The 13,030-nt window shown below is 39.2% G+C and overlaps 1 protein-coding gene and 1 pseudogene across 7 annotated transcripts in view; both read right to left on the minus strand.

Annotated features, from left to right (window-relative positions):
• Positions 1-5,576: 5,576 nt before the first annotated feature.
• On the minus strand, positions 5,577-9,073 carry LOC127953053 (uncharacterized; annotated as a pseudogene).
• The window catches only part of LOC127952766 (gastrula zinc finger protein XlCGF8.2DB-like), a 94,546-nt gene continuing 90,519 nt past the window's right edge, over positions 9,004-13,030 (minus strand). For all 7 annotated transcript variants that reach the window (XM_052551490.1, XM_052551491.1, XM_052551492.1 and 4 more), the window contains one exon: positions 9,004-11,641. In XM_052551490.1, the coding sequence (XP_052407450.1) occupies positions 10,578-11,641 (1,064 nt within the window). In that variant the 3' untranslated portion in view covers positions 9,004-10,577. The remainder of the gene's footprint in view (positions 11,642-13,030) is intronic.

Genomic DNA, 13,030 nt, shown 5'->3' on the forward strand with positions numbered 1-13,030 from the left:
CTGTGAATAATGTCTATTGACAACATACAAACACACACACACACAAAAATGTATGCATAATTATTATAATTTTTTTTTCTGTTTGCAGAGAGGATCATGTCCAAACACCATGAACAAAACAACACCTGCTCAAAATCCCAGTTTTCAGAACATTGTCAAGAAGTCTGGAGCCAGTAATTCAGACACCAGTCTTAAGGATAATTGGTAAGAAATGGTATAGTTAAGTGATTGTATTTGTCAGGTAACTGATGTCAGCTGAAGATTTGAAACAAATATGATGATTTTCGGATTGCTTAAGTGGAGGAAACTGTGTATTTAGGTATTTACGTTTCCAGTTTTTTGAACAAACACTGTCCCGTATCTTCAGTCAAGTGTGGACTTGGAATTGTTCAACCAGAGCAAGTGTCGCTGAATGATGTTTATGCCACCATTGGTTATCCATCATTTATTATGGACACGTGCATTTTTTTTTCCAAGACTCAAGTTTGTGAGTATACTGAACAAGTTACTGGATCAGCTCTAATTATTATAACACAGTGCCTGTATGAAGAAGAAAAAAAAAATTCAATTGGTGAAAACCAATTTACAATTGGTGGTATTAGTTTATTTAGTAATTTACAATGTCCTGACTGTTTGTTGACTTTAAAATCTATGGGAACTAACTGTAATTACTTATGTATTGTACTGTTTTATTTACGGATAAATTCTGGCAACCACAGCTGTTTTCTGTAAAACTGAACTTTACAATAAAATATTTCATACAGTTGTATTTATTACGGAGATAGACTGTACTTAGGTTTAAAGTATATTTGTTATTTCTTAAAGTAGTTTACCGTGAAACAAGTTTACATTTACAGCTATTATTTTTAAAGTAAATTACTGTAAACAGGTTTACATTATATCTTTTTTATCAAAGTTTAATTTACCGTAAACATTTATTTATTTTAACTTTTTTCCCACTAACTTGTACTTTTACTTTCAATACTTAAGTACATATAAGATTTAAATTTTTTGTACTTAAGTTCAATACATATCACATACTTTAAGACTTTTACTCAAGTAATATTCCAAACAGTGACTTCAACTTCTACCAAAGTCATTTTCTGGTAAGATATCTGTACTTTTACTTGAGTATGATGATCTGTTTTAAAGTTATACAGACTTTTTTTAACCGTGGGGATTATTTTTGCTAATTTTGTTAGATGAATTCTACTACTGGAACCTGCTGTTCATGCAGCTTATAGATTAAATTAATATTTTGAAATTCCTCAGTTTCAACATAAGCATAACATAAACATAAGCATTTTTCCATTACTGGGCTTTATTGCTTGACATATTACTGGGTCTGGTTTGAAATGTTAGATTAAGTCTGACCCCGGCCAATTAAAAATCTGTCAAAAATATGTTTTGTCTGGCATTCAAACAAGCAGTCAGCAGTTACCTTATACCCCAAACCTGTTAACAGCAAGTCTTGTTCCTAGAACTGTATTAACAGTCTTTATCTGTCAGAAAGTTGACTGTGAAGAGGCAGACAAGGGCAGAATCAGGTGTAGAAGTAATGATGATAAAAACGACCAGCAAAAATCCAACAAGTGTTATTATACCACAAGCCGTAGCAAAGGAAAATTATAGCTTCACAACATCAGATTTAACAGTGATGATAAAGGGGTCATATGATGCGATTTCAAGTTTTCTTTTCTCTTTGGAGTGTTACAAGCTGTTGGTGAATAAAGAAGATCTTTAAAAACACAAAGACTAAAGTATCAAATCCAAAAATATATTCTTTATAAAGGTTAAGACTAGGGCTGTAGTACTCGAGTCCGGTCTTGGAATTTGCACTCGGACTTGGCCATTGGACTCGCCAAGTCTTCTAGTTGGTCTCGACCGAGTCCAGCAAAAAAATTAAATAAAACATTTCTCCTTCAAAACAAAACCACATTTGCATGATGTCGCGACTGAAAACGTGTGGAAAACGCTAGGCGCGCCGCTCTCCTTATTTCCAAAGCACTCTGTAATCTGCGCTCGCGCTCCAGTGTCGTCTGCTGTTGCTGGGCAACCATGACCCGCTCTTCATGATGACGCAGAAGTTTCAGCAAAGAATAAATGGAATTCCAGCACTTAAAATCACTTGCAGTAGCTCTGCTAATAGATTCATTTAAAAAATGGCTATCCTTGTACAACTATGATCATCTGTTTCTCCCGGGAAAGGATGTGCATGACCAGCGGTGCACTTACTGCGACCTGAAAAGTTTAGATGTTTCTAATTTATTTTTTTACCTGTTAGATTGTGTTTTATTTACGTCTACACCTAGATAGCCTTTTTTTTTTTTTATCAATAAACACGTATTAATGTATAGCCTTATGCAACAATTACATATGCAAATTTTAAAAACTTTATATATGACATTACATATTTAAATTGTCATGTAACAGCCAGTATTTGTATCTGTAACAATCACAAAATTTTTCCTATCTGCATTCGGATACAACATCGTACAGTTACTTGATAAGACTGTTATGACTTTTTATATATTTTTTCGTAGTTATCACTGAACAAGTATGTCGTGTTAAACTGAAATAATTATTAATTTCTAAAATAATATTTATCATGCAAGCAGAGAGATGTCATGACAAACGTTTAGTGATCATTTGAACACGACTGAATTCATTCGATGCACACATTTTCATTACGCAGAACACTTTGAGTGAGTCTTAATGTTAATGAACTTCACTAAACAGATGTGTGTGTTCCGCGCAAACCAGCAAAAGGTAAATATGCAAACATGTAGGACAAGTAGACAATGTATCCGTAAGCTGATTATTAGCCTACTGTTGAGAGAGAACTGATTTGGTTTTTGAGAGACTGAGACGCGCAGCGCGGCTGTTTGATTGTGAGCGCGCTGTGCTTCGTATCATGGTAGCCTAAGCTTTCAAAATTTGCCTTTTAAATATATACAAATAATATAACGTGTAGCTATGATGTATTATTATAGGTAAAATTACTCTTGCAACGCTCTGATTTCTGAGAGATAAACAGAGAGGCGACAACAATGCGGTGATTTGTGCTCTTTTCACTCATAAAGTTTACATTCATTCACATCTGGCGCTGATCCCCTGGCTCACCTGTTATCTAGCAAACACCAGACTGTGTCAGCTTTAGCCGAGTATTCAGGCAGAATTATTCCTTGAGCGTTATTCGTTTTTTAAGCCATTATACTTGCCATTCCGAATAAGGCATTCGCCTTCAGGCACAACCCTAATTATTACATATTTTATTTTTAGATAAGGTCATATAGTAACAGCTCCATGCAATATTGTAATTCTAAAATTCACGTCGTACTTGCAAACACTTTGTATGCATTATGGTTAATGCATGCTGGAGTAGTCGATTGTTTCCGACAGAGCTCGACTAGTCTATGCAAGCACTAGCACAGTATGACAAAAATTTCGCTGTATTTATGTGCGCATGGCCAGTAGAGCCAAACGTATCCGTTCTAGCCTTGCTGCGCGCATTTGTCATATCCCGAGCTTTGCGTGTGTCTGTGCACTGTGCCAATTAGGCATAGTCATATACATTTTTGACCACAGATATAATGTCAACAAAAAATAAAGTACATAAAAATGATTTGACCTTACAGTTCCAAACTTTGTTTGTTTATCCAAGTTTAGCTCCCAGGGTCGGACTGGGGGTAAAACCAGTACTCATTAGCAAGGCCCCAAAGGAAGAGAGGGCCCTTGAAAAGTATGAATCTGAAATATATATTTTTTACCTGGATATTTTCATGGGTGGGGGCCATGGGGGCCCATCAGGACTGCCTATGCATAGGGCCCGGGATCTTGTTTAATGCCCCTGTTAGCTTTAACCCTAATTATACACACTTGAACCTAATCAAGCTCTTACTAGACACACTAATCTTCCAGGTGTTTTAAGGCCAGTTGGAGCTAAACTTTTCAGGACATTGGCCATCCAGGATGTAGTTTGGAGACCCCTGTCCTACAGAGTTGTTACTTTGCACATGCTTATTGATCATTACAAATAATAATGTAAAATGATTTTCTTAGAATAGGAGATATGCTGTCTCTCGCATCACAAACATTATCAGTAGTTAAGTATGTGGTCTTGAAGAGGACCCTTTTTTCTTTCATTTGGACTCGGTCTTGGACTTGGACTCGAAACTTTTGGACTTGGACTTGACTTGGACTTGAACCTCTTTGGACTCGGTCTTGACTCGGTCTCGACTAGTCCTGGACTTGGACTTGACTTGGACTCGACAAAGCCGGACTTGACTACAGCTCTAGTTAAGACTTGTCCACACCCCCTTAAAACAACTCGTTCTAACACGCCCCCGCATCATGTTGCCTCCCTGTACTCACATACTGCATTTTAATGCAGCCAAATTCTCAATAAAATGGTTTTAATTTATTTATTTTTATATTTCTGTTGTCAGACAAAGGAATTAATATTATAATGACTGAAACACGGTCCAGTAAGACTACATAACCAGCTCTCAAAGATGTTAATCTGCACTGAAATCCTATTCACGACATTGTCTAATGAAATCAAGTAAACATATGACTAAGAGTCATGTGATTTCGGCTATAGACCAAGGCTACTTTGGCGTCATCGAAGGGTAATTCCCCTTTTTGGGGGAAAACAAACGGATTCCTGATACAGAGCTCACTCCAGGGACCTTTTGTTTTTCATTGTTTCTGATGTGTACAGGCCTGTCAGACACAATTACAAACAGATATTGTATAATAGTTATATTGTTTAGTCCTAGCCTGCGAATATTTGAAACTTAAAATCAGTTAACAGCCAAGGTAGCATGCCTAATGAGAGCTAACGTTAATCACGTAGCTTCTAGCAGCTTCGTATTTCTAACTATAACAAAACTGTCAATATATTAAATCAAGTGAAATATGATCCAAGTAAACCACCGACTCCTCTTGACATGGCCTCATCGTCTAGTTTATCATACTGCGAGTATGTTAATGACAAAAGTAGGCTACTTGGTGATTCCACGAGATAATGGTAACGACAATGGTTAGATGTCCATATTTGGCCACTGCGTGGGGTTATTAATCCAGTTTTCAACCATTTCAAAGGGACACCTCTGTAAACACCGTATCCAGTAGCTTCTTTAAATACCTCTCTCGGTCCTCGGCCGGCAAAGAGAGTGTGTATGTTTCTGCCATTTTTGCTATCAAGAAAGTAGAGCGAGTTCTGTATCAGGGGAATCCGTTTGTTTTCCCCCCAAAAGGGGCGTTAACCTTCAATGACGCAAAAGTAGCGCTGGTCTATACTTGCATGCAAAATAGAGTTAGAAGCAGGCCCGGCGCCACAAGGGGGCAAAGCCCCCTCAGATCTGACTTGTGGCCCCTCTGTTTCATTTTTTTATTAATGGTTAAAAATAAAATGTTCAACCTTTTGAGTTAAATAATAATTTAACCGTATCCCCATGGGATTTAGAATGTTCAGTGCTGTAACTCGTGACATTTCTGCCAGATTCAAACGTCTTTCGCGTTAGTTGGCGCTGAGCCAGATACGGACGAGCTCAAAGCTGTCATATATCACGACTATGCAGTGTTTTTAACCTCATGTTTATTTTAGATTTCAGACATTTAAATACACATAAGCACTGGTAAAGCAACAGCCTACATTTGGAGTTTGTAAAATACACACTGTTGTCTGTGGAAGCAAGTGCTAGTGTCGCGTTGGTTGGCACTGAGCCAGAGACGGTGTCCTGACGGGCGAGCTCAGCGCTGTCATATCACAACTATGCAGTGTTTTCAACCTCATAATGTTTATTTTAGATTTCAGACATTTAAATAGACTACACTTAAGCACTGGTAAAACAATAGCCTACATTTGGAGTCTGTGAAAACAGCAAAAACAATCTATTCAAATATAATTTGCCGACGTGTTTTTCATATCAGATAAACACAGTGGAAGTAGGCTAATTATAACGTTTACTCTATTGTTATAAAGATTTTTAAACGTCCAAACACACTCTCTTACACATATTTGAGAATCGGAATATAGGATAGTTGATGACATGGTAAGTAAGTTTGTTAATATTTCAAATAAAAAAGGAAAAACGAAATGAAGGATAGCCTACATCTGTTATACAGTGTTATTGTGGCTGCGGTGTTTCACATGACAAATATGACACGTTGCCATGGAAACATTAAGGGGGGACGTTCTAAAATAACTGTTGCCTTAAAATATTACTCTCGGGAGTCATTTTTGTCGACTGTGCGATTTCCTGATGTGGGTATTAAGTCACATGGAAAATAGAGTTGTTGAAATTTAAAGCAAGGGGCGTGGTTTTATCCAACTCCACACCATTCGGTGTCCGTCGAGCAAATATCTGAACGTGTGATTTTATCAGCAATTCATATTCAGCTAAAATGTGAATTATCATTAATATTCAACAATGGACATAAGAAAGTATATGCAGCATATTTCAGACCATAAAAAGGACACTGAAACTGTTATTGAGAGTGCAGCTGATGAAGATGACAGCCATCAAAATGCAGCTAAAATTTTTTGATGAGCACCAACACTCTTGTCTCTTGTTACCTGCAGTTGCATATGGAGTGTTTTAGGGAGCCCTGTATTTAAAAATCTGTCGTTGCATTAATCATTGATAGTGTAATAAAGTTGAGCCCTCTCAACAATTTCACATTCCACCTCGTCATTTTATCCTGCAGCCGGGCCTGGATACAAGCAACAGAATGTCTGTTTTAACTGAAAGTGCTGTTCCTTTCTGCGCTCGCTGAACAGAGCAGATGCAGAGAGAGGTGTGCGTTGGGAAAGAGAGAGCACACGCTCGTGTGGCAATACTGAAGAGTGAAGAGACCAAATAATGTATGTCCAAGTCGCTAGATTTGTCACTAGCTGGCCAATCAGAGCACACATCACTTTTCAGAGAGATGGAGCTTTGATAAAATCAGCGTGGTTCAGAAAACGTGGCATAGCGGAGAAACTAGTTCTAAAATACACCTCAAGGTGGTGCTTGGACACGTCGTCAGTGATAAACCCCAAGTCAACTGGTGTTTCTGGTCTTTGATCAACAGACACCCTCGCCCCCGGGGCGACCCTGCCGGGGGTGATTAGCCTGTGTCCAAGTGGCGTGCGACTCCACGGATCTCCCCTCCAGATCCACAGCCATCGTGAGGCTTTTTTGGCAACCTCAGAGATGTCCTTTAACTGCAAGGATTTTGAGTGTTCTGAGCAATGACTGTCCAGCAAAACCCATTTTTACCCAACCTCCATTGGCTCACTTCGTGCTTTCCAGCCACCACTCCTGCACTGCTCCACCAGCTCAGCATACTTGGCTCTCTTGTGCTCATTTGCCTCCTCCAGTTCGTCTTCCCAGGGGACTGCATGACCACCTGCCTAGTCGACTCAGATGTTATCACCACATCTGGGCGGAGTGAAGTGACCGGGATGTGATTCGGGAACTTGAGCTGCCTTCCCAGGTCCACTTGAAGATGCCAGGTTCTTGCATTTGCGAGGAGCCCACCTGGGGAGCATGGCTGCTGATATGCCTTCTCCCCAGCTCTGACAAAGGAGATGGTTTGCTTGGAGGGATGCTGACACTTACTGCTCTGGATTGCTACAGTGATTGTATCTCCCAAAGCCCTGAGGATTTGGTCATGTCGCCAGCGAAACCGCCCATCCTCCAACGCCTTTGGACAGCAGCTGAGGATATGCTCTAGTGTGCCACTCCTTTGGCACAGTTGGCATGGTGGTGAGTCTACCAAGCGGTGAAGGTTGGATGGGTTAGGTAGAAGATCATACACTGAACTGATGAGGAACTTGATGCGCAGTGGTTCAGAGTAGGGATATGCCAGTATAAAATTTTCCTCTTGCGATTAATTGCTCATGCTTTTATCATGGTAAACAGTATTATCACAGTATTGAAATTTAGTTTAAATGGGTTAATTAACTTTTTTCTAATAAAAATAATTGAACATTTAAATTAAATAAAACAAAAAAATATATATAAAGCTAAATGTTTTACACAGATTAAAGTGCAAAAGACCCATAGGTATCACTTTACAATCTCATTAGTCAACCATTAACATTCACAATAACTACATTTGCTACATAAGTTATTAATCTTTGTAAAAATAAAAAATAAAATACAAGTCATAGTTCATATTAGCTCATTAAATAATACAGTTGCAACATTACTATAAATAAATTTAAATACACAAATCTGAATGGCTTTTTTAAAAATGCAATAATGTTTCAGAAAGTAGTCCAGCTTGTTTAAGGGGTTTCCAGGGTAAGGACATTTTCTGCAGTTTAGCGCCATCTGCTGTCAGAGAGTGAATGTGCTTTCATTCAGCTCGTCCCTCACGTGTTCCTCCATGTGCTTCTTATACGTGCTTGTTGACATCAGAGTACACAGAGTCTTTCAAGCAGCATACAGCAGTGTTGTGCACTTTGACCAGTTGATGGGAATAGTATTCTCAAAATACATTCCAGATTCAGGATAATTTGTAATATAATTATTCGCGGTATTTAGAAGTGCCCACGATAACAGTATTGTACATATTCATTACAGAGATATATCACATTACCAAATACCGGCACAAGTCTAGTTCAGAGCTCCACAACTCTGCCCAGGTAATCTTGCGCTGCTCTGCATTCTCCCACCTAGTCCAGACGCCTTGCTGTTGCATACCGACCATCTTGGTCAGGCGGTCTTCATCCAGCTCTGTCTGCACCTTGTCCTGCACCAACTGACGCTTCTCCCTCCCTTTTGCTTTATCGTAACGTGGATTAGGGAAACTGCCCAGGCCTGCACGACCCACTGCCACGTTGCCAACTAAGACACCATGCCTCAGCCGTGCCTCCGCTCTGTCCACCGCAACCTGAGCCTTCCACTTCCTTCCTGCCTTAACACAGATTCCAGCTGAAGAGTTTTTAGCATTGGATGAACCTCAATACATTAAGACCTCCCTGGTACGAGTGACCTTGAACTCCTCGGACAGCGGTTGTGTCCTTCAGGGAGCTGTGAAAGATCTTCCCCAAGCTCTTAACTGGTCTTTCGGTCATTGATGAAATGTGTGACCCCTCCAGGGTAAAGCCGAATCGATAGCCCACTTGGACCTGGACTTGGCTAGAGCGAAGAGATGTACTGAGATTGTACATACGGTAATAATTCCCTTCTCTAGCCGTTGCCAGTCAGATGTCAACGTTCCTGATGAAACTCTCAATCTGAAACGGTTGTAGTAATCTAGAATGAGGTTGCGGATCGTTTCTGGCACGTGATGTCTTGTCAGTGTTTCTTTGACCAGCTTGTGGGGTATAGACTCGTAGGCGTAGGTAAGATACAGCCAGAGTACGGCTAGGTCTCCTCTGGTCTCCTTGGCCTCCTGGATCAACTGGCTCACCATTATAATGTACAGTATGTGGAAAATAATGTGTTTTTACCTTAAACTACATAAACACATTTCATTACACCAAATACTCAAAACAATGGGTCTCATTCATGAAACATTCGTAAATATACGAGTAAATATCTGAGTGATTTGCGCGTAAAGAGAACTTCCCGAAAACTCTTCTCCTGATTCACAAAAACTTCGTAAACATCAGATGTGATAGTGAAATGTGTGTGTGTGTTAATGAATTCCAATCAGTCGTAAATGGGACACGCGTGCACGCTCACTCTCAATTACCATAAATCCCGCCTATTAAATCCGACTGACAACTATATATGAGCATCATATTATGACCCCAAACGAAGGATTTCAACATGTCTTCTCAAAAGCGACTGAAAAAGAAACATTTCTCAGCTGCAGAAATTGAAGTTTTATTATCAGAATTTCATTCAAAACGCCACATTTTATTTTCAAGCGTACTAGTGGCGTATCAGGTCCTAAAAAAGGAAGTTTGGAAGCATATTACAGATTCTATTACTGGCTCTCATAATAAAAGTTAAAAGAAAAACCGTATGTAATTAATATATATAATATTATTTTCAAAATGCTGTGTAAATATGTACCCGATTAAGGTGAATTAAAATGCATCCGTATTAATGTGCAAAACGTTCAGACGTTAAACGCACTATTTACGCGTGGCTGGGAGCAGGTGTAGATTTCTTTCTTACCAACTAACATTTGGAAAATACTACCGTTTTAATGAATCCGAAAATTTACGCCAAAACCACTTTACACGCGATTTACACAAAAATTCGTTTTGCTCGTGTTTCATGAATGAGACCCAATGTTTTTTTTTTTATCAGCATCGTACGAGTCCTTTAACAACCTTCAATGAAGACATTATCTTATATCTTAAACTTATATTCCATTTTACAGTTGAAGGAAAAATATTAAAAAAGCCATAATTTTTTTTATAATTACAAAACATATAAACACCAAAAATGACAATAAATGCATGTGTATACAAGAAAGAAAATAAAACAACACAAATGTAGGGTTTCTCTCCTGAAGCCATGCACACACACATACACAGAAGCACCAGATCTGAACATGTCTTCTTCGTATGACTGAGTAGATACTCGGGTGAAACTCTTCACAGGACTGGGGGTGATATGACTCTATCTAGAGTGGACACTCTCATGTCTTTTCAGGTTTCCTAAAATACTGAATCTCTTCTCACAGTGTGAACACTGGTAAGGTTTTTCTCCGGTGTGAACGGTCTGGTGCTGTTTCAGTACATAAAGTGTAAAGAAAGTCTTTCCGCACTCAGAGCAAGTATGATCCCTCACACCACTGTGTCGTTTCTGGTGTATTTTTAAACCATTCAGATGTCTAAAGCTCTTTGCACACAAATAACACACGTAAGGCCTCTCCTCTGAATGTGTTTTCATGTGCTCCCTCAGGTTATCTGGCCTAAAAAACCTTTTACTGCACTGGTCACAGTTATAGATCCGGTCTCTAGAATGATGGAGCAGATGTACTTTGAAAACACTGGACTTCCTGAAACTCTTCCCGCACTGTTCACAGGTGTGCAGGTTTTGTCCCGTGTGGATCTTTATGTGATCATTAAGTAGCTGTTTTCGTGTAAAACTCTGCCCGCAGTGATCACACGAGTGCGGTTTCTCTCCAGTGTGGATTCTCATGTGTTGATTGAGGAGATGTTTGTGTCTGAATCTCTTTCCACACTGACTGCATGTGTGCGGTTTATCTTCAGTGGTTTTAATGCAGGACTTCGCTCCGGCGTGGATTCTCATGTGTGTATTGAGGTTTCCTTTATGTCTGAACTTCCTCCCGCACTGATCACACATGTACGGCATCTCTCCGGTGTGGATTTTCATGTGTTCATTCAGGTTTCCTTTATTTCTGAAGTTCTTCCCACAGTGATCACATGCGTGTGGCTTCTCGTCAGTGTGGATTTTCATGTGTTTGGCCAGGTTTGCTTTTTGACTGAAAGTCTTCTCGCAGAGATCACATGCGTAAGGCTGCATTCCACTTTCAAATTTTGTGTGAAGATTAAGACTTTCTTCACATGTGAAGATCTCTCCACACTGAGGGCAAATGAAACATATTTCGGGTCTTGGTTCCCACGAGGGACTCAAAGATGTTTCATCAGTTTCGATGTCATGATGTTTCTTCCCTTCTTCAATCACTTCTTCCATCTCATTGATCTCTTCCATCAGGTCTAAATGAAATAAAAAATAATAATTTTCATTAAATCATTCAAAATGCCAAAAAGACCTAATATAAAGGGAAACCAATGTGAACAATGATACATTAGCAATAAGTATGATAATTTTGATGGATTCTTTTGACTGGTGTACACGGACCATTCGATTATAATGTCTTTGCAGTGAGAAGTATTAAACATTTGACATTTTTCAAGTCAGAGTTGTAAAATGTTCAAAGTAACATTAGCTAGGTTTCCATCCACCTACAGTCATGTGAAAAAAATAGCACACCCTATGGAAGCCTGTGTGTTCTTTAAAATATTTGAAAATATGGATATTTCATATCAATGTAAAGCAATACTACAAAAAAAATTGTGGAAAGTAAAAATTAGGTCATCCCAACAATTATTCCCACTTAAACTGGCTTAAAGCACACACAGGTGTATCATATCAGGTACACATGATTAGAACATTGTTACGAGGAGGTTGCCCTATTTCAATCTCACACTTTTGGTTTGGTGTGCTCTTGGCTGATGAAGTTAGAGTGGACACCATGGTGAGGTCAAAAGAGCTACCTGGGTCCTTCAAAAAGAAGATTGTAGAAGCTTAGGAGTCTGGAAAGGGATATAAACAGGGTTTGTACAAGGTGCTTAAAGTGCTTGAAGTACTTGAATTTGACTTTTTGAAATTTAAGTCCTGGAAAACCCTTGAAAACAGTCATATTAATGACTAGGTAATTGAAAAGTGCTTGAATTATTTAAAGGCAATATTTATGAATTTACAAAGCAATTTTGAAGTGTATATTTTTTTTCTACGCCTCAGCCCATCCCCCTCCTTCTACCCGCCTTATACGTTAACTCGCTCGTTCTGACATCACTTACCTGGAGCACATTTACGAAATGGTAAAGAGTAAGACGAAGAAATGCCGGGGAAGTGTAAATTTAATCCAGCTTGGCTGGAAAAGGAGCCATATAAAAATTGGCTTCTTGAAGACCCTAAAAGTGTGCATCGTGCACATTGTAAAATATGCCGCAAATCCCTCGAGATTTCAAACATGGGCGAATCGGCACTGAAGAGTCACATGCAAGGGGAGCGTCATGTCAGTGCAGTTGCACGCACTGGACCACCATCCGTCCGAGAATATTTCACCCCAACAGTCACAGAGCAACATGTAAGCATTTTATTTTTGTGATTAATATTTTCAGTTTAAGTAAAGCACCATCCGTTTTCTTCTGGCATTCTTTGGTTTGGTTATAGCATATGATCATGCTCTCATTCAAGTGTTTTTCAAGCGCGATAAGAAACAAAGTAGAAATCAATTCGTTTCCGAAGAAGCGCTGTCTGAAGAGGCATTCTTTGCTGCTCACACGTACACCGAGAGAAAGGCCGCTTCTCCTCAGACA

The sequence above is a fragment of the Carassius gibelio genome, chromosome B3 (assembly GCF_023724105.1).
Source record: "Carassius gibelio isolate Cgi1373 ecotype wild population from Czech Republic chromosome B3, carGib1.2-hapl.c, whole genome shotgun sequence".
Classification (NCBI taxonomy): Eukaryota; Metazoa; Chordata; class Actinopteri; order Cypriniformes; family Cyprinidae; genus Carassius; species Carassius gibelio.